Here is a 27093-nt window from a genome sequence, read left to right as displayed (position 1 = left end):
TCAGGTGGAGGAGTTGAGAATTCGTGAGTCGGAGGAGTCGGAGCGGTCCTCGTACTCCTCCTCATGGGTGTAGAGGGTCTGTTTGGCCCCGGGGGTGGGGAGAATGGGGGGAATGGGGGCGGGAGGGCAGCCCTCCTCCAGCTGGGAGAGACGGTGCTCCTCCTGGGGGCGGGAGGAGGAGAGGAGCGGAGAGGAGGAAGAGGAGGAGGAGGAGGAGAGGAGCGGAGAGCGTTGGAAGACCCCAGCGGAGGAGAAAGGAGAGACGTACTGAGCTGACCTGAGCTGGTACTGCTGCTGCAGTGTCATCGTGTTCCACAGCGTCACGTCGTTGCAGAAGGGTCCGGCCTGGCCGCCGCGGGTCAGAGAGTTCCTTAGCATCAGGGGGTAGCGGGGCGGCTGGGGGAAAGACCCAGGGTGTAGGGCCAGGGGGCCGGACGACGAGTCAGACGAGAAGCGCAGGGACTCAGGCACCCTGAAGGCAGAGCCCACAGACCACTTGGCAGAGGAGGCCAGAGGGTGGTAGGACCCCAGGGGGTGATCGAGGAGGTGGCCATTAGAGGGAAGGACCAGGGTGTCGGGGTGGGGGTTCTGGCTGTGGGGATGACCCCCCCTGGCCTCCTGGGCCTGGCTGGACAGCAGCACCTCGATGGCCCCCACCAGGTCCCCTCCACACCCCTGCAGGATCAATTCCAGCACCGGGGGCTTGTGGGATGGGAAGATCTTCTTCAGCACCTCCAGGGGTGGCCGGTTGGCTCGCAGGTTGAAGGGGAGGGAGACAGACCCAGACAGGCCCTCAATCACCAGGCTGTGGTCCCCTGGTAGTCCCCCTGCCCCAACCCCGGGGTAGGCCTTAGGGGGGCTGTCTGCCTTAGGCTCTGGAGAGGTGCTGCAGGTCTTGGGGAAGGCCAGGGGGAGAGGGAGGCTGGAGAGGGGCAAGGGGAAGCTGTAGCGGCAATCCTCTGCCTGGTTCGGGGTGTCCGGGGGCTCGGGGGTGTAGCAAGAAGGCTTGGAGCCCTCGGGGGAGCTGCTAGGGTCCTGGTCCTTCTCACTGCCGCTACCACCACCGTTCTCCCCGCCGGAGTGATCCCCCGACGCGTCCTCAGTCAGGACTACAGAGAACACAGAAACACATCCTCATTCAGTCAGCTACATAGACAGCTCAGAAATAACAACATCATTTTACTACAACACAGTCATACTATTCACTTTGGATCAGTGACATGTCAAATAGTACAACCTGGAAGATGGAGATGAATTCAATGAGCTAACATGAATCTCCATTTGCCAGCGCCTTTCTCCACCTGACTGCAAGCGGAGGGCCCAAGGCTTAGACCCTCAAGGAGGAGGAACGCAACATGGAGGTCTAGAACAGGCTAAAGAGATTATCAACTTGTCGACCACTCTGCAATTTATGACCATTTACTTTTTTTGCTCCTCGAAAAGCTGTTAGCAGGAAGTGCTGAGTGTGTCACTGTGTGTCAGTGAGGAATCTCCCATCAATGGTCTTTGACCACATGTTGTAAACAGATTGGCTGTTGCTTGGTAACATTTCACTGAGAGTTTACTTCGTGGAGAAATGATGGTGATTACATTCGATTAGAAGCTGTCCAGTCTGGAGTACTGTACTCTTTCTGAATACATCCCATCATCCCTCACATTGAAATGGGCCTGATGTGAAGTCGATACCAATTTCACCTCAATGCCCTGTGTTCTATCCTTCACTCTCAGAAAAAAAGGTTCTGGGTAGAACCAATAAGGATTATATTGCATGCTTCATATATGGCATCCCTAAAGCTTCTATATAGAACCCTTTTGTATGGTTCTTTGATCACAACCCCACTGAACCAAACTTGGATCTATATAGAACCCTTGGGTTCCATATAGGGTTCTATATGGAATCAATTTTGGTTCTTTATAGAACATTTAGGGGGGGCATATACGAAGCAAGCATAGAACCTTTTTGGTTCTATCCAGAACCTTTTATTCTAAGAGTGTTGTGTTCTTAATCCACAGAGATTCTGTTAAATTACTTCTATGGATTTTATATGTAATTCTACGGTTCTATCCCTGTGTTCTATCCCTGTGTTCTATCCCTGTGTTCTATCTCTGTGTTCTATCCCTATGTTCTATCCCTGTGTTCTATCCATGTGTTCTATCCCTGTGTTCTATCTCTGTGTTCTATCTCTGTGTTCTATCCCTGTGTTCTATCCCTGTGTTCTATCCCTGTGTTCTATCTCTGTGTTCTATCTCTGTGTTCTATCCCTGTGTTCTATCCCTGCGTTCTATCTCTGTGTTCTATCACTATGTTCTATCCCTGTGTTCTATCCATGTGTTCTATCCCTGCGTTCTATCTCTGTGTTCTATCACTATGTTCTATCCCTGTGTTCTATCCATGTGTTCTGTCCCTGTGTTCTATCTCAGTGTTCTATCTCTGTGTTCTATCTCTGTGTTCTATCCCTGTGTTCTATCCCTGTGTTCTATCCCTGTGTTCTATCCCTGTGTTCTATCTCTGTGTTCTATCTCTGTGTTCTATCTCTGTGTTCTATCCCAGTGTTCTATCCCTATGTTCTATCCCTGTGTTCTATCCCCGTGTTCTATCCCCGTGTTCTATCCCCGTGTTCTATCCCTGTGTTCTATCCCTGTGTTCTATCTCTGTGTTCTATCCCTGTGTTCTATCTCTGTGTTCTATCCCTGCGTTCTATCTCTGTGTTCTATCCCTGTGTTCTATCCCTGTGTTCTATCTCTGTGTTCTATCTCTGTGTTCTATCTCTGTGTTCTATCCCTGTGTTCTATCCCTATGTTCTATCCCTGTGTTCTATCCCCGTGTTCTATCCCTGTGTTCTATCTCTGTGTTCTATCCCTGTGTTCTATCCCTGTGTTCTATCCCTGTGTTATATCTCTGTGTTCTATCCCTGTGTTCTATCTCTGTGTTCTATCCCTGTGTTCTATCCCTGTGTTCTATCTCTGTGTTCTATCTCTGCGTTCTATCCCTGCGTTCTATCCCTGCATTCTATCCCTGTGTTCTATCCCTGTGTTCTATCCCTGTGTTCTATCTCTGTGTTCTATCCTTTCTCTGGACAACACTGCTCTCAAAACAACGCTGAACGAAATCAGGGAATCGTTTCCCTGAGCCTTCGTAGTCTTGAGATCGTTAGATGCTTTTTTGCCCTTCCGCGTCACTTTAGTCACAGAAGATCTCTGTTAAACATAAAATCAAGATGGTTAGGCTATCTGTCTGACTGGGACTGCAGAGAACTTCAAATACAAAGTTACCCCCAAAATAGAAATAGTTAATGAAGCTTGATATACTATTGGGTGGATTAATGGATCTTGATCTATTCCTGGGTAGATTGATGGAGCTTTATCTTTTCCTTGTAGATCAACGGAGCTTGATCTATTCCTGGGTAGATTAATGGAGCTTGATATATTCCTGGGTGGATTAATGGAGCTTAATTTACTCATGGATGGATTCATGGAGCTGAATCTATTTCTGGTAGATTAATGGAGCTTGATCTATTCCTGGTAGATTGATGGAGCTTGATATATTCCTGGTTGGATTAATGGAATTTAATCTATTCCTGGTAGATTAATGGAGCGTGATTTATTCCTGCATATATTAATGGAGCTTGATCTATTCCTGGGTGGATTAATGAAGCTTGAGCTATTCCTGGGTGGATTAATGGAAATTGATCTATTCCTGGGTGGATTAATGGAGCTTGAGCTATTCCTGGGTGGATTAATGGAGCTTGAGCTATTCCTGGTAGATTAATGGAGCTTGAGCTATTCCTGGGTGGATTAATGGAGCTTGATCTATTCCTGGGTGGATTAATGGAGCTTGAGCTATTCCTGGGTGGATTAATGGAGCTTGATCTATTCCTGGGTGGATTAATGGAGCTTGAGCTATTCCTGGGTGGATTAATGGAGCTTGAGGTATTCCTGGGTGGATTAATGGAGCTTGATCTATTCCTGGGTAGATTAATGGAGCTTGATCTATTCCTGGGTAGATAAATGGAGCTTGATCTATTCCTGGGTGGATTAATGGAGCTTGAGCTATTCCTGGGTGGATTAATGGAGCTTGAGCTATTCCTGGGTAGATTAATGGAGCTTGATCTATTCCTGGGTAGATAAATGGAGCTTGATCTATTCCTGGGTGGATTAATGGAGCTTGAGCTATTCCTGGGTGGATTAATGGAGCTTGAGCTATTCCTGGTAGATTAATGGAGCTTGAGCTATTCCTGGGTGGATTAATGGAGCTTGATCTATTCCTGGGTGGATTAATGGAGCTTGAGCTATTCCTGGGTGGATTAATGGAGCTTGATCTATTCCTGGGTGGATTAATGGAGCTTGAGCTATTCCTGGGTGGATTAATGGAGCTTGAGGTATTCCTGGGTGGATTAATGGAGCTTGAGCTATTCCTGGTAGATTAATGGAGCTTGAGCTATTCCTGGTAGATGTATGGAGCTTGATCTATTCCTGGTAGATGTATGGAGCTTGAGCTATTCCTGGGTGGATTAATGGAGCTTGATCTATTCCTGGGTGGATTAATGGAGCTTGATCTATTCCTGGGTGGATTAATGGAGCTTGAGCTATTCCTGGGTGGATTAATGGAGCTTGAGCTATTCCTGGGTGTATTAATGGAGCTTGAGCTATTCCTGGTAGATTAATGGAGCTTGAGCTATTCCTGGTAGATGTATGGAGCTTGATCTATTCCTGGTAGATGTATGGAGCTTGAGCTATTCCTGGTAGATTAATGGAGCTTGATCTATTCCTGGTAGATGTATGGAGCTTGATCTATTCCTGGTAGATGTATGGAGCTTGATCTATTCCTGGTAGATGTATGGAGCTTGATCTATTCCTGGTAGATGTATGGAGCTTGAGCTATTCCTGGTAGATTGATGGAGCTTGATCTATTCCTGGTAGATGTATGGAGCTTGATCTATTCCTGGTATATGTATGGAGCTTGATCTATTCCTGGTAGATGTATGGAGCTTGATCTATTCCTGGTAGATGTATGGAGCTTGAGCTATTCCTGGTAGATTAATGAAGCTTGATCTATTCCTGGCTTGAGCTATTCCTGGTAGATTGATGGAGCTTGATCTATTCCTGGTGGATGTATGGAGCGTGATCTATTCCTGGTAGATGTATGGAGCGTGATCTATTCCTGGTAGATGTTTGGAGCGTGATCTATTCCTGGTGGATGTATGGAGCGTGATCTATTCCTGGTAGATGTACAGAGCGTGATCTATTCCTGGTAGATGTATGGAGCGTGATCTATTCCTGGTAGATGTATGGAGCGTAATCTATTCCTGGTGGATTTATGGAGCGTGATCTATTCCTGGTAGATGTACGGAGCGTGATCTATTCCTGGTATATGTATGGAGCGTGATCTATTCCTGGTAGATGTATGGAGCGTGATCTATTCCTGGTAGATGTATGGAGCGTGATCTATTCCTGGTAGATGTACGGAGCGTGATCTATTCCTGGTAGATGTACGGAGCGTGATCTATTCCTGGTAGATGTACGGAGCGTGATCTATTCCTGGTAGATGTATGGAGCGTGATCTATTCCTGGTAGATGTATGGAGCGTGATCTATTCCTGGTAGATGTACGGAGCGTGATCTATTCCTGGTAGATGTATGGAGCGTGATCTATTCCTGGTAGATGTACGGAGCGTGATCTATTCCTGGTAGATGTATGGAGCGTGATCTATTCCTGGGTAGATTAATGGAGCTTGATATATTCCTGGGTGGATTAATGGAGCTTAATTTACTCATGGATGGATTCATGGAGCTGAATCTATTTCTGGTAGATTAATGGAGCTTGATCTATTCCTGGTAGATTGATGGAGCTTGATATATTCCTGGTTGGATTAATGGAATTTAATCTATTCCTGGTAGATTAATGGAGCGTGATTTATTCCTGCATATATTAATGGAGCTTGATCTATTCCTGGGTGGATTAATGAAGCTTGAGCTATTCCTGGGTGGATTAATGGAAATTGATCTATTCCTGGGTGGATTAATGGAGCTTGAGCTATTCCTGGGTGGATTAATGGAGCTTGAGCTATTCCTGGTAGATGTATGGAGCGTGATCTATCCCTGGTAGATGTACGGAGCGTGATCTATTCCTGGTAGATGTACGGAGCGTGATCTATTCCTGGTAGATGTACGGAGCGTGATCTATTCCTGGTAGATGTATGGAGCGTGATCTATTCCTGGTAGATGTATGGAGCGTGATCTATTCCTGGTAGATGTACGGAGCGTGATCTATTCCTGGTAGATGTATGGAGCGTGATCTATTCCTGGTAGATGTACGGAGCGTGATCTATTCCTGGTAGATGTATGGAGCGTGATCTATTCCTGGGTAGATTAATGGAGCTTGATATATTCCTGGGTGGATTAATGGAGCTTAATTTACTCATGGATGGATTCATGGAGCTGAATCTATTTCTGGTAGATTAATGGAGCTTGACCTATTCCTGGTAGATTGATGGAGCTTGATATATTCCTGGTTGGATTAATGGAATTTAATCTATTCCTGGTAGATTAATGGAGCGTGATTTATTCCTGCATATATTAATGGAGCTTGATCTATTCCTGGGTGGATTAATGAAGCTTGAGCTATTCCTGGGTGGATTAATGGAAATTGATCTATTCCTGGGTGGATTAATGGAGCTTGAGCTATTCCTGGGTGGATTAATGGAGCTTGAGCTATTCCTGGTAGATTAATGGAGCTTGAGCTATTCCTGGGTGGATTAATGGAGCTTGATCTATTCCTGGGTGGATTAATGGAGCTTGAGCTATTCCTGGGTGGATTAATGGAGCTTGATCTATTCCTGGGTGGATTAATGGAGCTTGAGCTATTCCTGGGTGGATTAATGGAGCTTGAGGTATTCCTGGGTGGATTAATGGAGCTTGATCTATTCCTGGGTAGATTAATGGAGCTTGATCTATTCCTGGGTAGATAAATGGAGCTTGATCTATTCCTGGGTGGATTAATGGAGCTTGAGCTATTCCTGGGTGGATTAATGGAGCTTGAGCTATTCCTGGGTAGATTAATGGAGCTTGATCTATTCCTGGGTAGATAAATGGAGCTTGATCTATTCCTGGGTGGATTAATGGAGCTTGAGCTATTCCTGGGTGGATTAATGGAGCTTGAGCTATTCCTGGTAGATTAATGGAGCTTGAGCTATTCCTGGGTGGATTAATGGAGCTTGATCTATTCCTGGGTGGATTAATGGAGCTTGAGCTATTCCTGGGTGGATTAATGGAGCTTGATCTATTCCTGGGTGGATTAATGGAGCTTGAGCTATTCCTGGGTGGATTAATGGAGCTTGAGGTATTCCTGGGTGGATTAATGGAGCTTGAGCTATTCCTGGTAGATTAATGGAGCTTGAGCTATTCCTGGTAGATGTATGGAGCTTGATCTATTCCTGGTAGATGTATGGAGCTTGAGCTATTCCTGGGTGGATTAATGGAGCTTGATCTATTCCTGGGTGGATTAATGGAGCTTGATCTATTCCTGGGTGGATTAATGGAGCTTGAGCTATTCCTGGGTGGATTAATGGAGCTTGAGCTATTCCTGGGTGGATTAATGGAGCTTGAGCTATTCCTGGTAGATTAATGGAGCTTGAGCTATTCCTGGTAGATGTATGGAGCTTGATCTATTCCTGGTAGATGTATGGAGCTTGAGCTATTCCTGGTAGATTAATGGAGCTTGATCTATTCCTGGTAGATGTATGGAGCTTGATCTATTCCTGGTAGATGTATGGAGCTTGATCTATTCCTGGTAGATGTATGGAGCTTGATCTATTCCTGGTATATGTATGGAGCTTGATCTATTCCTGGTAGATGTATGGAGCTTGATCTATTCCTGGTAGATGTATGGAGCTTGAGCTATTCCTGGTAGATTAATGAAGCTTGATCTATTCCTGGCTTGAGCTATTCCTGGTAGATTGATGGAGCTTGATCTATTCCTGGTGGATGTATGGAGCGTGATCTATTCCTGGTAGATGTATGGAGCGTGATCTATTCCTGGTAGATGTTTGGAGCGTGATCTATTCCTGGTGGATGTATGGAGCGTGATCTATTCCTGGTAGATGTACAGAGCGTGATCTATTCCTGGTAGATGTATGGAGCGTGATCTATTCCTGGTAGATGTATGGAGCGTAATCTATTCCTGGTGGATTTATGGAGCGTGATCTATTCCTGGTAGATGTACGGAGCGTGATCTATTCCTGGTATATGTATGGAGCGTGATCTATTCCTGGTAGATGTATGGAGCGTGATCTATTCCTGGTAGATGTATGGAGCGTGATCTATTCCTGGTAGATGTACGGAGCGTGATCTATTCCTGGTAGATGTACGGAGCGTGATCTATTCCTGGTAGATGTACGGAGCGTGATCTATTCCTGGTAGATGTATGGAGCGTGATCTATTCCTGGTAGATGTATGGAGCGTGATCTATTCCTGGTAGATGTACGGAGCGTGATCTATTCCTGGTAGATGTATGGAGCGTGATCTATTCCTGGTAGATGTACGGAGCGTGATCTATTCCTGGTAGATGTATGGAGCGTGATCTATTCCTGGTAGATGTATGGAGCGTGATCTATTCCTGGTAGATGTATGGAGCGTGATCTATTCCTGGTGGATGTATGGAGCGTGATCTATTCCTGGTGGATTTATGGAGCGGGATCTATTCCTGGTAGATGTACGGAGCGTGATCTATTCCTGGTAGATGTATGGAGCGTGATCTATTCCTGGTAGATGTATGGAGCGTGATCTATTCCTGGTGGATTAATGGAGCCTGAGCAAGCCCTTGAGCAAGGCACTTAACCCTAATTGCTCCTGTAAGTCGCTCTGGATAAGAGCATCTGCTAAATGACTAAAAATGTAAAAAAGTAAAATAAAGGATTGGACACTTTTTTTCAATTTTCACCTAAAATGACCCAAATCTAACTGCCTGTAGCTCAGGACCTGAAGCAAGGATATGCATATTCTTGATACCATTTGAAAGGAAAAACTTTGAAGTTTGTGGAAATGTGAAATTAATGTAGGAGAATATAACACATTAGATCTGGTAAAATATATTACAGACAAAAAAAACATGCGTTTTTCTATTTTGTTTTTTGTTCCATCATCTTCTAAATGCACCAGATGGCAGTGTGCGAGTGGGTTTCTTTTGACAATGAAGCACCGGACTACAGCCATATCGTTTGAACCTAGAAGAAGATCTGAAGATAGACGGGAGCAGGCAACAATTAGTAGCATTGTCTAGTTGGTCAGAAAAGTATGGTAAATTACCAACTGAATATCTTTGATAACTGCCTAGTTGGTTAGCTAGCTAGCTGCATTTTACACTTAGCTAACTAGTTAGCTAGCTAGATAATGAACTAACTGCAATTATCATAAACCATTATCTTAGAAGCTAGCTACAGTAGCTAAATATCTGTCAAATGTAAAGTAAGCAGGATCGTTGCATGTCAGAAACTGCATCTGGCTAAGCTAGCAGCTAACTACAGTCAAATAAGGAGCATGTTGATGTCATGATGGAATAAGTCAAGGTAGCAATTGTTAGTGAAGTGATACGTGGTGCCATGATATAAATAACAGCTGAGCTATAAATTCACATGGATGCCATGTCATTGGTCGTAACCATTATCACAAAATGGCGTGCATCATTTTTATCAGCTCTGTTGGGTTTCCACTAGTTACCACAGCCACAAAGTCAAAATTGGCCAAATCGTAAAAAATCATGAAAATAATATTTTGCTTTTTGGTCTTCATTTCAGGTTAGGTACAAGGTTATTAGTGTGGTTAGGCTTAGGATTAAAATCAGATTTTAAGAAGATAAATAGTAGAAATAGACTGGATGTATGAATGTCAGCAGGCACATGTCAGTAAATCATGATATTATTTGTTCCTTTACATTGCATTATACCATTTGAAGAGCTAATGCTACACTCATGAGGAGTGGAGAAGCCCTCTGCACCATACAACAGTCTACTACTGCAGTAACTCCCTGTCAGAGAGACTGGCTAGAGGGTTAGGCAGGAGGCCCTGGGCCAATGGGAGGTCAGGGGAGGGTTAGGCAGGAGGCCCTGGGCCAATGGGAGGTCAGGGGGAGGGTTAGGAAGGAGGCTCTGGGCCAATGGGAGGTCAGGGGGAGGGTTAGGAAGGAGGCTCTGGGCCAATGGGAGGTCAGGGGAGGGTTAGGAAGGAGGCTCTGGGCCAATGGGAGGTCAGGGGAGGGTTAGGAAGGAGGCTCTGGGCCAATGGGAGGTCAGGGGGAGGGTTAGGCAGGAGGCCCTGGGCCAATGGGAGGTCAGGGGAGGGTTAGGCAGGAGGCTCTGGGCCAATGGGAGGTCAGGGGGAGGGTTAGGCAGGAGGCTCTGGGCCAATGGGAGGTCAGGGGAGGGTTAGGAAGGAGCCTCTGGGCCAATGGGAGGTCAGGGGGAGGGTTAGGCAGGAGGCCCTGGGCCAATGGGAGGTCAGGGGTTAGCACACTCACTAACTATATCCGTCTCCTTCCATGTGCTACAGAGACAGACTGGTCCAAGTGTAACCGGTGTGAAATGGCTAGCTAGTTAGCGGTGCGCGCTAGTAGTATTAGTATTAGTCATATTAGTTCGTAACCCAAACGGTTTGGACACTACAGATAGAAGCTGGCACATCGGCGGTACCGACTTCAGACGAGTCCAGTGGGGCTTATGGGATTCGCAATACGAGGAACACCATACAAAACAGAAAGAGGAAGAGTCTTGGTGGTTCTAAACTTCTTCCATTTAAGAATGATGGAGGCCACTGTGTTCTTGGGGACCTTCAATGCTGCCGACATTTTTTCGTACCCTTCCCCAGATCTGTGCCTCGACACAATCTTGACTCTGAGCTCTACGGACAATTCCTTCGGCCTCATGGCTTGGTTTTTGCTCTGACATGCACTGTCAACTGTGGGACCTTATATAGACAGGTGTGTGCCTTTCCAAATCATGTCAAATCAATTGAATTTACCACAGGTGGACTCCAATCAAGTTGTACAAACATCTCAACGATGATCAATGGAAACATGATGCACCTGAGCTCAATTTCGAGTCTTATAGCAAAGGGTCTGAATACTTATGTAAATGAGGAATTTCTGTTTTTAAATTTTATAAATCTGCTAAAATTTCTAAAAACCTGTTTTCGCTTTGTCATTATGGGGTATTGTGTGTAGATTGATGAGAATGTATTTATTTAATCCATTTTAGAATAAGGCTGTAACGAAACAAAATGTGGAAAAAGTCAAGGGGTCTGAATACATTCTGAATGCACTGTATATCAGTGTACAGGATAGCCTGTATGCAGGATATATATATATATATATATACAGCTGTGGAAAAAATTAAGAGACCACTGCACATTTTTCTTAAATCAGCATCTCTACATATATGACAGCTATTCCATTCCAGTGTCTGTTGAATTCCAACACAGGCACACCTCATTCTACTGAATTAGGTACTGATTAGGTGAACACACTAACCAAATCTTATTTAACGAGGAAAAGTATAAAAACCACTGCTGTGGTCATCACTATCCTCTTGCAATAGGACCAGCTGGATGGCAAAAACAGTGCTAATATACCTCAAAAATAACATTAATCAAAAAATTACTTTTGAGTGAGGAAACGAAGGGTTCAATTCTGGCTTTACTGGCAGAGGGATACAGTGAGCTTCAGGTTGCTTCCATCCTCAAAATTTCAAAGACGGCGGTTCATAAGAACAAGGTCAAGCAGCAGACATTGGGGACAACAAAGCTACAGACCGGCAGAGGGCGAAAACGACTCTCTACTGACCGGGATGACCACCAACTCATTCGAATGTCACTCAACAACCGCAGGATGACATCAAGTGACCTACAAAAAGAATGGCAAACGTCAGCAGCTGGGGTGAAGTGCACGGTGAGGACGGTTCGAAACAGGCTCCTAGGGGCAGGGCTGAAGTCATGCAAAGCTAGAAAAAAGCCCTTCATCAATGAGAAGCAAAGAAGAGCCAGGCTGAGGTTTGCAAAAGACCATAAAGATTGGACCGTAGAGGAATGGAGTAAGGTCATCTTCTCTGATGAGTCCAATTTTCAGCTTTGCCCAACACCTGGTCGTCTAATGGTTAGACGGAGACCTGGAGAGGCCTACAAGCCACAGTGTCTCGCACCCACTGTGAAATTTGGTGGAGGATCGGTGATGATCTGGGGGTGCTTCAGCAAGGCTGGAATCGGGCAGATTTGTCTTTGTGAAGGACGCATGAATCAAGCCACGTACAAGGTTGTCATGGAAGAAAATTTGCTTCCTTTTGCTCTGACATTGTTCCCCAACTCTGAGGATTGGTTTTTCCAGCAGGACAATGCGCCATGCCACACAGCCAGGTCAATCAAGGTGTAGATGGAGGACCACCAGATCAAGACCCTGTCGTGGCCAGCCAAATCTCCAGACCTGAACCCCATTGAAAACTTCTGGAATGTGATCAAGAGGAAGATGGATGGTCACAAGCCATCAAACAAAGCCGAGCTGCTTGAATATTTGCGCCAGGAGTGGCATAAAGTCACCCAACATCAATATGAAAGACTGGTGGAGAGCATGCCAAGACGCATGAAAGCTGTGATTGAAAATCAGGGTAATTCCACCAAATATTGATTTCTGAACTGTTCCTAAGTTAAAACATTAGTATTGTGTAGTTTAAAAATTAACATGAACTTATTTTCTTTGCATTATTCGAGGTCTGACAACACTGCATCTTTTTTGTTATTTTGACCAGTTGTCATTTTCTGCAAAGAAATGCTCTAAATGACAATATTTTTATTTGGAATTTGGGATAAATGTTGTCAGTAGTTTATAGAATAAAACAAACATGTTAATTTCACCCAAACACATACCTATAAATAGTAAAACCAGAGAAACTTATATTTTTGCAGTGGTCTCTTAATATGTATATACAGTACCAGTCAAAAGTTTGGACACACCTACTCATTCAAGGGTTTTTCTTTATTTTTACTATGTTTTACATTGTAGAATAATGTGAAGGCATCAAAACTATTAAATAACACATATGGAATCATGTAGTAACCAAAAAAGTGTTAAACAAATCAAAATATATTTTATATTTGAGATTCTTCAAATAGCCATCCTTTGCCTTGATGACAGCTTTGCACATCCTCAGTAATGTTCTTGTGGCTGAATGGGAAAAAGTCCCCTCAGCAATGTTCCAACATCTAGTGGAAAGCCTTCCCAGACCATCAGCCCTAGCTTGCTATTATGAAAATCAAATTCAATAATGACAATAATGACAATAATGCCTTCAATTTGACTCTTGCCTTCAAAAGCAGCTCAAACATAGAACATGTAAGAATGAACTTCATAGCCATTGAATTATACCGTGCATTATAGGGAAATAATACACACGCTAGAATGCCCTTTAAGCCAATCAAAAACGAGTATGACAAAATATAGCGTTTCGCAACTAATCCAATTGTAATAGGCACACTAGAAAATGCTGGGTTGTTTGAATGACCCAACTGCTGGGTTGTTTGGATGACCCAACTGCTGAGTTGTTTGGATGACCCAACTGCTGGGTTGTTTGGATGACCCAACTGCTGGGTTGTTTGGATGACCCAACTGCTGGGTTGTTTGGATGACCCAACTGCTGGGTTGTTTGGATGACCCAACTGCTGGATTGTTTGGATGACCCAACTGCTGGGTTGTTTGGTTGACCCAACTGCTGGGTGGTTTGGTTGACCCAACTGCTGGGTTGGTTGGATGACCCAACTGCTGGGTTGTTTGGATGACTCAACTGCTGGGTTGTTTGGTTGACCCAACTGCTGGGTTGTTTGGTTGACCCAACTGCTGGGTTGTTTGGTTGACCCAACTGCTGGGTTGTTTGGTTGACCCAACTGCTGGTTTGTTTGGATGACCCAACTGCTGGGTTGGTTGGATGACCCAACTGGACCCAACTGCTGGGTTGTTTGGTTGACCCAACTGCTGGGTTGGTTGGATGACCCAACTGGACCCAACTGCTGGGTTGTTTGGATGACCCAACTGGACCCAACTGCTGGGTTGGTTGGATGACCCAACTGCTGGGTTGGTTGGATGACCCAACTGCTGGGTTGGTTGGATGACCCAACTGCTGTGTTGCAGGCATTGTCTCACTTAGGTTCCGACCATAATTCTATCCTCCTGATTCCTGCTTACAAGCAAAAACTAAAGCAGCAAGTACCAGTGACTCGCTCAATACGGAAGTGGTCAGATGACGCGGATGCTATGCTACAGGACTGTTTTGCTTGCACAAACTGGAATATGTTCTGGGATTCATCCAATGGCATTGAGGAGTATACCACCTCAGTCACCGGCTTCATCAATAAGTGCATCGACGACGTCGTCCCCACAGTGACCGTACGTACTTATCCCAACCAGAAGCCATGGATTACAGGCAACATCCGCACTGAGCTAAAGGATAGAGCTGCCGCTTTCAAGGAGCGGGACACTAATCCGGACGCTTATAAGAAATCCCACTATGCCGTCAGACGAACCATCAAACAGCCAAAGTGTCAATACAGGACTAAGATTTAATCCTACTACACTGGCTCTGAAGCTCATCGGATGTGGCAGGGCTTGCAAATTAGTACGGACTACAAAGGGAAACCCAGGCGTGAGCTGCCCAGTGGCACGAGCCTACCAGATGAGCTAAATGCCTTTTATGCTCGCTTCGAGGCAACCAACACTGAAGCATGCATGAGAGCACCAGCTGTTCCGGATGCCTGTGTGATCATGTTCTCTGTACCTGATGTGAGCAAGACCTTTAAACAGGTCAACATTCACAAGGCTGCGGGGCCAGACGGATTACCAGGACGTATACTCAAAGCATGCGCGGACCAACTGGCAAGTGTCTTCACTGACATTTTCAACCTCTCCCTGACCGAGTCTATAATACCTACATGTTTTAAGCAGACCACCAAAGTCCCTGTGCCCAAGAAAGTGAAGGTTACCTGCCTAAAAGACAACCACCCTGTAGCACTCATGTCGTTAGCCATGAAGTGCTTTGAAAGGCTGGTCATGACTCACATCAACACCATCATCCCGGACACCTTAGACCCACTCCAATTCGCATACCACCCCAACAGATCCACAGATGATGCCATCTCAATCGCACTCCACACTGCCCTTTCCCACCTGGACAAAAGGAACACCAATGGGAGAATGCTGTTCATTGACTACAGCTCAGGGTTCAACACCATAGTGCCCACAAAGCTCATCACTAAGCTAAGGACCCTGGGACTTAACACCTCCCTCTGCAACTGGATCCTGGACTTCCTGACGGGCCGCCCCCAGGTGGTAAGAGTAGGTAACAACACATCTGCCACGCTGATCCTCAACACGGGGGCCCCTCAGTGGTGCGTGCTTAGTCCCCTCCTGTACTCCCTGTTCACCCATGACTGCGTGGCCAGGCACGACTCCAACACCATCATTAAGTTTGCTGACGACACAACGGTGGTAGGCCTGATCACCGACAACGATGAGACAGCCTATAGGGAGGAGGTCAGAGACCTGGCAGTGTGGTTCCAGGACAACAACCTCTCCCTCAACGTGAGTAAGACAAAGGAGCTGATCGTGGACTACAGGAAAAGGAGGACAGAGCACGCCCCCATTCATATCGACGGGCCTGTAGTGGAGCGGGTCGAGAGTTTCAAGTTCCTTGGTGTCAAAAACACCAACTAACTATCATGGTCCAAACACACCAAGACAGTCGTGAAGAGGGCACGAAAAAGCCTATTCCCCCTCAGGAGACTGAAAAGATTTGGAATGTGTCCCCAGATCCTCAAAAAGTTATACAGCTGCACCATTGACAGCATCCTGACTGGTTGCATCACTGCCTGGTATGGCAACTGCTCGGCATCCAACCATAAGGCACTACAGAGGGTAGTGCGTACGGCCCAGTACATCACTGGGGCCAAGCTTCCTGCCATCCAGGACCTCTATACCAGGTGGTGTCAGAGGAAGGACCTAATGGTCAAAGACTCCGGTCACCCAAGTCATAGACTGTTCTCTCTGCTACCGCACGGCAAGCGGTACCGGAGTGCCAAGTCTAGGTCCAAAAGGCTCCTTAACAGCTTCTACCCACAAGCCATAAGACTGCTGAACAATTAATCAAATGGCCACTCGGACTATTTACATTGACCCCCCCCCCCCCCTTTGTTTTTACACTGCTGCTACTCTGTTTATTATCTATGGATAGTCTCTTTACCCCTCCCTACATGTACATATTACCTCGACTAACCTCTACCCCCACACATTGACTCGGTACAGGTACCCCCTGTATATAGCCTCGTTATTGTTATTTTATTGTGTTACTTTTTATTTCATTTTTTACTTTAGTTTACTTGGTAAATATTTTCTTAACTCTATTTCTTGAACTGCATTGTTGGTTAAGGGCTTGTAAGTAAGTATTTCACGGTAAGGTCTACATCTGTTGTATTCGGCGCATATGACAAATACAATTATTTGATTTTAGTTGGGTTGTTTTCTTTAAAAAGAACAAGGTTGGGTTGTTGATGCTGGGTTATTGATGTTGGGTTATTGAGATATGACCCAGTGAGTGGGTTAATTCTCCCGCCAAATCCAGAAGATCGAAGTGATCCAGCAAACTCGTGAATGAGGACTATTGCAGGTGTAGCAAGTCTATCAGTGCTGAGTGTAATTAGGCCAACTTTTCGACTGACAAATGGGAAAGGCGTTGTGGCTAACCAAAAACTGTGAGTAAAAAGCTAACGTTACTAATTATCCTTTCAGGTTAAATAGACGTAGCTATCATAATTACATATTATCTCAGTCATTGACAATTTTAGATAATTTTTGCTAGCAAGCTACCCCATGCATGCTACATAACATTTGCTAACTTAGCTAGCTAGCAAGCTATTTTACTGTGCTGTGTGGGGTAGCAAAAATGTAAGGTTTTTGTTAAAGTTTGGTCAATGCCTGTAGAAAGCTTGTGTGGGCCTACTGTGTGGTGCATTGTTTCACGTAAACTACGTTTCTCACCCTGTTTGGCTAGCTAGACCTGCTATAGACGCTACTTAGCTAGGCCTATTCCATGTCTTTGAGTTAATTAAAAATGGTTGGTAGCTAGCCAGCTACTTGGCAATGTTATCTCATGCTTTTATGGTGTTTCAGTCGCTGTATGGTTTTTAGCATCATTGTTTGTTAGCTAGCTAGTCTCAGTCTGCATGCAGACACAGTTACTTTAGGTAGCTATCGCTAGCTAGTCTGGATGCAGACACAGTTACTTTAGGTAGCTATCGCTAGCTAGTCTGCATGCAGACACAGTTACTTTAGGTAGCTATCGCTAGCTAGTCTGGATGCAGACACAGTTACTTTAGGTAGCTATCGCTAGCTAGTCTGGATGCAGACACAGTTACTTTAGGTAGCTATCGCTAGCTAGTCTGCATGCAGACACAGTTACTTTAGGTAGCTATCGCTAGCTAGTCTGGATGCAGACACAGTTACTTTAGGTAGCTATCGCTAGCTAGTCTGGATGCAGACACAGTTACTTTAGGTAGCTATCGCTAGCTAGTCTGCATGCAGACACAGTTACTTTAGGTAGCTATCGCTAGCTAGTCTGGATGCAGACACAGTTACTTTAGGTAGCTATCGCTAGATAGCTACATATTGATATGAAAGGAGTGTCTCAATTGTTCATCCAAGTTTAGGGATCCATTTTGACTCTCCACTTAAAGATACTAAAGGTGGCCCTGAGAGTGTTTCTCCTACCGCCAGTGTACCGAGTGCATTTACAGTTCCATCAGAAAGTATTCATACCCCTTGACTTATTTCACATTTTGTTGTGTTACAGCCTGAATTCAAAATTGATTAAATATATTTTTTTCTCACCAATCTACACACAATACCCCATAATTACAAAATAAAAACATGTATTTGTTAATTTAATTGTGAAAATGTAGTCAATAGTTTGTTGAAGCACCTTTGGCAGCGATTACAGCTGAGTCTTTCTGGGTAGTCTCTAAGAGCTTTCCACACCTGGATTGTGCAACATTTGCCCATTATTACCAAGTCAAGACCAGGAGGGGGACGAGGGGTCCAAGACAGAGTCAAGACCGAGACCAGAATTGGTCCAATTCAAGACCATGTTAGTAATTGTGTCAAATCACCACCATAATAAGAGTTCAAAATGTCCACTATTTCTATGTTCATATTTCAGAAGAACATATGGATTCTGTCGACATTCAGAATGGTGAAACAAATGCATGCTGAGCGCAAATAGAGAGCCACTCTAGAAATGGTCAATAACCCAAACAGGTGTATAATAGATAATAAGACTGTTCCCTACCAGTAACTCAAGAACATTCTGTAAAACTTTACTTAACCCCCAGTGACATTACTTGTCATAACCTGTCATTATAGGGTCATAACCCTGTCATGACCCATATATTTACACCTGTTGTGACATATATTGCGTTATTTTATGGCTGGTTATGACACCTACATTTATTCAAATGTGTTTTTTTCCTGCCAAGAAGTTTCCTTTCGTTTGAAAGTTTGTTTCTTAAATCCTTTGTTGTTGTTGTAATGATGTAATAATGTAAATGTAATGTTTTTTTCATCACATTTTAAATAACTTGTAGAAAATACACTTTATGACACTGTCAAGAAGCATTATGACCATCCTGTGTCACTTTACTTGGACTAAGAAAATACCCTTTATGCCACTTTCAAGAAGCATTATGACCATCATAATCATATAAGCCTGATAGGCCTATCACGTACAGGCCTTTATATCAGTCATCAGTCAATAAGAGGGTGTCTTGTCCTGCTCCTGAAATCTGCTCCTGCATTCATCCCGGTCATCAGCAATAGAGCATTGGGTTAGGTGCATGTCTGACATCAATGTGTGCACAATTACAATGTTAATTTAATATGGTCAACAACAAATATATCTATAACAACCATCTGTTGACAGGTAGGCTATGGTGTAATGGAATGTTTTGCCTTGTGGGTTTTGTGGGTTTTGACACTCTTATGTAGGTGTCATAACCAGTCATAAAACAACGCAATATATGCCACAACAGCTCTAAATATATGGGTTATGACAGGGTTATGACCATATTATAACAGGTTATGACAAGTTATGGCAGCTGTTGTGACATATTGTGACATGGTTATGACCGTGTCGTTACGTGTTATGACGCTGGGTGTCAAGTAAAGTGTTACCGAAATTTTTTACAAGCAACAAAGTTTGTAGATATTTTTTAAGCTGCAATATGTTTTTTTTTTGGACAACCGACCAAATTCACAAAGAAATGTTAGTTATAGATCAGTAATTCCCATTGAAAGACAGTCTGAGAAGCGGTAGATCTGTTCTATTTTGTTATTTCTATGCTTCTCGTTCTTAAGTTTCGTGTTTTCATCGTTTACTTTCGGTTTTGTCCACCAGCTGAAAATACAATATTTTTGGTTTTCAAAAATATATTTCAAAGCGGTTTAGATCGTACAATGTTACCCTGTAGCTCAGTTGGTAGAGCATGGCGCTTGCAACGCCAGGGTTGTGGGTTCGATTCCCACGGGGGGCCAGTATGAAAAATGTATGCACTCACTAACTGTAAGTCGCTCTGGATAAGAGCGTCTGTTAAATGACTAAAATCTAAAATGTCTATACTATCCTTGCTTGTTTTGTCATATAAACTGAAATTAGGCAAACTATTAGAACTTTAGCAACCAGGAAACGGCGATTTCTGCATAGTGCACCTCCATAATCTCTGGCATGATCACGGTTCCTCCATAATCTCTGGCATGCTCACAGTTCTTCCATAATCTCTGGCATGCTCACGGTTCCTCCATAATCTCTGGCATGCTCACGGTTCCTCCATAATCTCTGGCATGATCACGGTTCCTCCATAATCTCTGGCATGCTCACGGTTCCTCCATAATCTCTGGCATGATCACGGTTCCTCCATAATCTCTGGCATGCTCACGGTTCCTCCATCATCTCTGGCATGCTCACGGTTCCTCCATAATCTCTGGCATGCTCACGGTTCCTCCATAATCTCTGGCATGCTCACGGTTCCTCCATAATCTCTGGCATGCTCACGGTTCCTCCATAATCTCTGGCATGCTCACGGTTCCTCCATAATCTCTGGCATGCTCACGGTTCCTCCATAATCTCTGGCATGATCACGGTTCCTCCATAATCTCTGGCATGCTCACGGTTCCTCCATAATCTCTGGCATGATCACGGTTCCTCCATAATCTCTGGCATACTCACGGTTCCTCCATAATCTCTGGCATGATCACGGTTCCTCCATAATCTCTGGCATGCTCACGGTTCCTCCATAATCTCTGGCATGCTCACGGTTCCTCCATAATCTCTGGCATGATCACGGTTCCTCCATAATCTCTGGCATGCTCACGGTTCCTCCATAATCTCTGGCATGATCACGGTTCCTCCATAATCTCTGGCATGCTCACGGTTCCTCCATAATCTCTGGCATGATCATGTGAGAGAGGGAACAGCTGCCTCTGGACTACTTGTTATAGCCGGTGAGATGTCTCCTTTCTCCATCACACAGGTGTCAAACTCATTCCACAGAGGGCAGAGTGTCTGCAGGTTTTTGCTCCTCCCTTGTACTTGATTGATGAATTAAGGTCACTAATTAGTAAGGAACTCCCCATACCTGGTCGTCTAGGGCTTTGTTGAAAGTAAAAACCAAAAACCTGCAGACACTAGGCCCTCCATGGAATGAGTTAGACACCCCTGCTCTACCATATCCTCTGCAGGGCAATAAGCAGACCACGCCCTGACCAGAAGAAATTAGGGAGTGGGATGTCTCGCTTTCTCTACCTTATCTGACTGTAATTCAGACTTTCTCTACCTTATCTGACTGTAATTCAGACTTTCTCTACCTTATCTGACTGTAATTCAGACTTTCTCTACATTATCTGACTGTAATTCAGATTTCTCTACCTTATCTGACTGTAATTCAGACTTTCTCTACCTTATCTGACTGTAATTCAGACTTTCTCTACCTTATCTGACTGTAATTCAGACTTTCTCTACCTTATCTGACTGTAATTCAGTTTTTTTTTTACAGCGCTGGCCTCGGCTGGTCTAGGAAAGAAATGACGAGTCCTCATTGTCCGAGAATGAGTCAGAGTCAAGACCGAGTAAAAATATATCCAACACCTAGCTGAGTAAGCTCAACTCCATGACGTACGATGGAGTTGAGCAGTGACTAGCGGACTGGAGCTTCCACGTCACATAAAAATATTTTTTACCAGTTTTTGTTTTTGCCTTGGTACTATTTTCAGAAGTATGTGGTAAAATGTAGTACAAAACTCAAAACAGCTCATCAAAAATGCTTCTTTTTTTTAAAATGTTTTACTTTAAGCACATTTTCAATTGACTAGTATAACACACACAATCACACAGTAACCTTTCACCAATCAGTGTTTCATCTAGAAATACCTTTTATATAAAGTCATTGCCTTTCACAATGCAATGCTCACAATACTTTTCATATGATTCTCTTCTCATTTGTTTAAATACATTTGACCATCACTTAATCCAACTGTGCATAATGGTTAATCACTTAACCGTTTGGTAAACCTATAGATTTTAAACTGGTTTGTCTACTATATATGGATTTTGAGAACTACAGAAATAAAATGTGTGTTTGTAAAATACATACATGTAAATGACATGTATGATACATGATAACCATACATAATGACTACTCATTATTGCTAATTTATTTCACAATTGGTCACCATATGAAAGGGGGTGTGTGAACACAATTTCTTTCAACATGGAGCAGGATAGACAGCAAGGGAGAGGAAAAATCAAAGAGCTCGTGGATGAGGGGCCAATCAGAGAGGAGGACGAGGGGCCCGTCAGAGAGGTGGACGAGGGGCCCGTCAGAGAGGAGGACGAGGGGCCCGTCAGAGAGGTGGCCATCAGAGAGAGGGAGGCAGACGGCAGGGAACTGTTGTGTCTAATGAAGTCCTGGCCATCGTCGTTGACCATGTGGTAAACAGAGGCCTTACCATGACAGAGGCTGCCAGATTAGTTCACCACAATCTGAAAAGATCAACTGTCAATTCGATCACGAGAAATGTTCACCAAGAAAACCGGTAAGTCTGCAGGATATGCACTATGCTTTACCATTACATTTACAGTAAATTACATATTGCAATGCATGTCAATTCACAAAACATGTTACGGTATTCTTACAGTATGATCTATTGATTGTATACTCTGTTCTACCCTCAGGACTGACAGGAGACCCCGTGGTGGTGGCCGTGTGCTGACCGACCAGCAGGAGCGGGCCATGGTGGAAATGGTGAGGGCCAGGAATGACATACGTCTGTCTGAAATAAAGCAGGCCATTGAGGAGAATGATGACACCTTTACCAATGTGGCATCCATCAGCCGAACAACAATCACCTGCCTTTTGAAGAGGCAGCAGGTATCTATGGAACACATTTACCTGGTGCCTTTTGAAGAGACACCAGGTATCTATGGAACACATTGACCTGGAGCCTTTTGAAGAGACACCAGGTATCTATGGAACACATTTACCTGGAGCCTTCTGAGAGAAAGACACCAGGTATCTATGGAACACATTGACCTGGAGCCTTCTGAGAGAAACAACGACTGGGTGAAACCACCGCACTATATACTGCAGAACTCCATATTACTGCACGGTCGGAGATAGAAGCACAAGCATTTCGCTACACCAGCAATAACATCTGCTAAACACGTGTATGTGACCAATACAATTAGATTTGATATTACTGTTACAATGTGATGCACATGCTACTTCACAATGTAATATTGGAACTGTACTGTAGAAATAACTAACCAAATTATATGTTTAGAGGGTGTTGGTGCTGCTGTGGACCATCACAAGTATATCTTCGTTGATGAAGCGGGCTTCAACCTGGCAGAAACTCGATGCCGTGGGCGGAACCTCATCCGCAAACGGGCGACCGTCCAAGTGCCTGGACAACGTGGGGGAAACACCTCCATGTGCACAGCTATCTCTGAAGATGGTGTATTTGTATTTGTATTTATTATGGATCCCCATTAGTTCCTGCCAAGGCAGCAGCTACTCTTCCTGGGGTTTATTATGGATCCCCATTAGTTCCTGCCAAGGCAGCAGCTACTCTTCCTGGGGTTCAGCAAAATTAAGGCAGTTATACATTTAAAAAAAACATTACAATACATTCATAACAGATTTCACAGCATACTAAATGTGTGCCCTCGGGCCTCTACTCTACTACCACCAAAATCCATGTGTACGTGTGTGTATAGTGCATATGTTATCATGTGTGTGTGTGTGCATGTGTCTGTGCCTATGTTTGTGTTGCTTCACAGTCCCCGCTGTTCCATAAGGTGTCTTTTTAAGGTGTGTTAGGACGTAGGTCATTACTTGGATCCTACAACGCTGCACAGCTCATTGTGTTTCTCAATGAAATTGAGCAGACCTGTCAAGGTGAAGGGGTCGCCTTTGTCATTGTGTGGGACAATGTCAGGTTCCACCATGCAGAGGTGCTTCAGGCATGGTTTGGGCCCATCCCCAATTCGTGACCCTATACCTGCCCCCACACCCTCCTTTCCTCAACCCTATTGAGACATTTTTTTCAGCATGGAGGTGAAAGGTGTACGATTGCCATCCCCATGAGCGTGCCGCCCTCCTTCTGTCCATGGATGAGGCATGCGACGACATCAATGCAGACCAATGTCAAGCTTGGATACGCCATGCCAAAAGATGTTTCCCGCGGTGCATGGACTATGAGGACATTCACAGTGGATGATAATTTATGGCCAAATGCTCAAGACCGGCTTGATGCAAATTAATGCGTGCTAAAGTTAGTTTTATTTGAATTCATTTAATTTGTTTCATTTAATTTCTTACATTTGATTACAGACAGCACACCTATGTTGCAATTATTTCTGAAAAATACAATGCTTTTTTTTTTTAATGCATAATTATAGAGGATGTCTTCATTGATCACACCTTTGGTTACACATTGGATAGATTTTCTGTCAATTTTGTTGGGTATATTGTATTGCCTAATGTGAAAACTGTAATTTACAGTACTGTAGCATATTACTTTCTACACTTCTAAGGGCCATTTGAAAACGTATCTTGAAACACATTTGCTATTGGATTAACTGGTAGTTAAAACGACTAAATTGAAAATATATCTTCATAATAATAATATGCCATTTTGCAGACGCTTTTATCCAAAGCGACTTACAGTCATGTGTGCATACATTTTTATGTATGGGTGGTCCCGGGGATCGAACCCACTACCCTGGCGTTACAAGCGCCATGCTCTACCAATTGAGCTACAGAGGACCACATGTTGTGTTTTGGCGATTAAACCAATGTTGTCATTACATTTCATAATAAACGTATATTTTGAATCGATGGTTGTGTGGTGAGAGACGTTTACAATCCAAATAAATGCACAATGACAGGTTTGGAATGAAAGACTGGCTGCGTTACAAGTATGACCCGTTTGAAGTTTTGTACTAAAAGTTGTGAAAATGTACCACATACTTGTGAAAATAGTACCAAAGTGATACATTTTTTGGGGAGGGGGAAAATACGGATTTCAACACCCAAAGAATAGGCCGCGTTTACACATCACATTATCCCATTCTTTGTGCTGAAATATTCATTTTATGTGACGTCGGAGCTCCAGTCCGCCCACACTAGTCGCGGATCAACTCCGTCGTACATCATGGAGTTGAGTTTGGTCGGCTATCAAGAACGAGACACTCAGTATGTGGTCTGGAGACCGGACTACAACACAGTAATACTGTGAACCATGCACAGTGTCTGGACTCAACTCAATGCAGATTAAGGCCTTGCACACAGAAATGTGTGTGTGTGTAAAAATGTCATGTGTGTCTTGATTATTGTTCAACATTTTATAATCATATTCTCTGATCCTCAGGCTGGAACCAATATGGCTGAAAATCTCCGCCAGGCGACAGAAAACAACAAGAGACTCGAACCCTTCGTTCTGATTATTCTCCGGGACAATCGCCTCTACTCCCTGGCATTCACCATCGTGAATGGGCAGGCTCTGGAGCAGAAGACGTTATGTTTCGTTGTGTTTTACATTCATTCATGTTGAAAATTGATACCTGTTAGGGGAGTACATGGTAAAGGATTTACTTTTCTTCAGCCCCCTTTCCTCAGCTTTCATTGGTAGGGCTGCTGTGATTTTCTAATGATGGATTGTAAGTAATTATTTCACTGTGAGGCCTACACCTGTTGTGTTCGGCATATGTGACGAATACAATTTTATTTTATTTTGATTTGATTTGATTTGATTGTGCTTCTAAAGTTTTGTTTTATTTGTGTCTTCCTTATTTGTTTATCTTTTGCATGACTTCATCTTGTAGCTGAAATTAATATCTGAAAATAAACATTGGGTATTTTATCTACAATTTGTCATGATTGTCCATATGTCATTTTAAGAATTTCATAGACTGGTGTAGTAACGTTGTAACATTGATTGTTATTGTTAGAAGTATTTGTACCTTTCCAAAAATAGCAGATGATTTAATAGAGACGAGGTAGAAAAAAAGAACCCAGCAGTAAAGTAAGAAATAACCTACTGCTGGGTCAGAAATACATGAATAACAAGAACCCAGCAAAAGAGTCAAAACCAACCCGCTGCTCGGTCAAAATAACCCAGTGCTGGGTATGTCCTATAGTGACCCAGTGCTAGGTTAGAGAAATTACCCAAATTGGGTCATTATTGACCCAGCATTTTTTAGAGGGGATCTAAAATCTATGAATAAAAAATATGAGGATAGTAATACTGTATTTCACACACACATAGCATTCATTTCTAATAAAAAAAAACACTCATGTGAAAAACTGGTGGATATAGCGTTCTGTAAATAAACTCTTCCAATGTTTAAAAAAAAAACATTTCAGTCATTTAGCAGACGCTCTTATCCAGAGCGACTTACAGTTAGTGAGTGCATAATGTTTTTTAATACCAATGTCTGTTAATGTGTCTCTGTAAGGTCAGCCACCGTTGACATAACCCCTGGGTTGAACCCCCATAAGATACTTTGGTTTCTGTGAGTTAAAATATCAAATCTGTATTCATTTAATTTCTCAAACCAATTAACAGACTTATAAAAATTATATTAGGCCATAGGCAATACAGTGATAGCTGACTGCTTTCATGCAGTGACGCTTGCCGTTTAAAAAAGTTAAAAAGCTTGAATCTGTGATAAAGATATTGCCTACAATTTAAAGAAATAATTACAATAATAGCCTATTCTTGTTGATTTTAATTTTGAGTCTAATGCGATGCTTTTTGCAGTGTTGCCATTGCAGTGGTGTCATTGCAGTGTTGCCATTGCAGTGTTGTCATTCGCCGCAGTTTGTAACCAATAGCCTAAGTGTAGGCAACCCATTTTTAACTAAATTGTCCAAACGTCGGCTCTCTCTCTCAGGTATAGGTTTTGTTGTAACTTTATCAAATACAGCACATTTGAGATCTATTTTTGTAATGATTTATATATATATAGATATATATAGATATATATTTATATGAATAACATTTCATAAATGAAAGCTATAGACTTAAATAAAAGCGTATTATGATTGTTATTATTATGACTATACTCATCATCTTACCCTGCGTGTTGGCAGTCTGTTTCGAGGTCCATAGGAGGTCCATTCCCCCAGAGCGGTGTGGCAAGCCCTTGTTCCCCTCCCCGGGTCCAGGCACCGTGATGCCGGGCAGAGCTCTCAGAGACTCTGGGATGAGGCTCTCCAGACTCTCGTTGGCCTGCTGTCTGCGGAGCGCCACCTGAGCCGCCATGACCCGCTGCCTCTCGATGATCAGGATGCATTTCTCGCAGGTGCAGTCCTTGAAGCGGCAGTATCGCTTGTGGCCCTTCAGCCAGGACAGGACGCCGTGGTTCCGGCACCGCGCGCACTTGGGGGTCCTCTGGAGCGGCGCTCGGGCCTGGGTCACCGGGCCCCCCATGTACAGGTAGGGCGATCCGTAGCCATTCAT

The 27093-nt window shown here is 43.8% G+C and overlaps 1 protein-coding gene across 1 annotated transcript; it reads right to left on the bottom strand.

Moving 5' to 3' along the window:
• On the bottom strand, positions 1-27093 carry dmrt3a (doublesex and mab-3 related transcription factor 3a; the record flags this gene model as incomplete). The annotated part of the gene is made up of 2 exons (XM_084180262.1): positions 1-1109; positions 26709-27093. 2 exons carry the CDS (start codon positions 27091-27093, stop codon positions 1-3), a joined length of 1494 nt encoding a protein of 497 aa, XP_084036388.1.

Source organism: Coregonus lavaretus (assembly GCF_964263955.1).
Source record: "Coregonus lavaretus genome assembly, chromosome: 17".
NCBI lineage: Eukaryota > Metazoa > Chordata > Actinopteri > Salmoniformes > Salmonidae > Coregonus > Coregonus lavaretus.
Note: the sequence above shows the minus strand (reverse complement) of the source record. Positions and strands in the feature narration are given on the sequence as shown.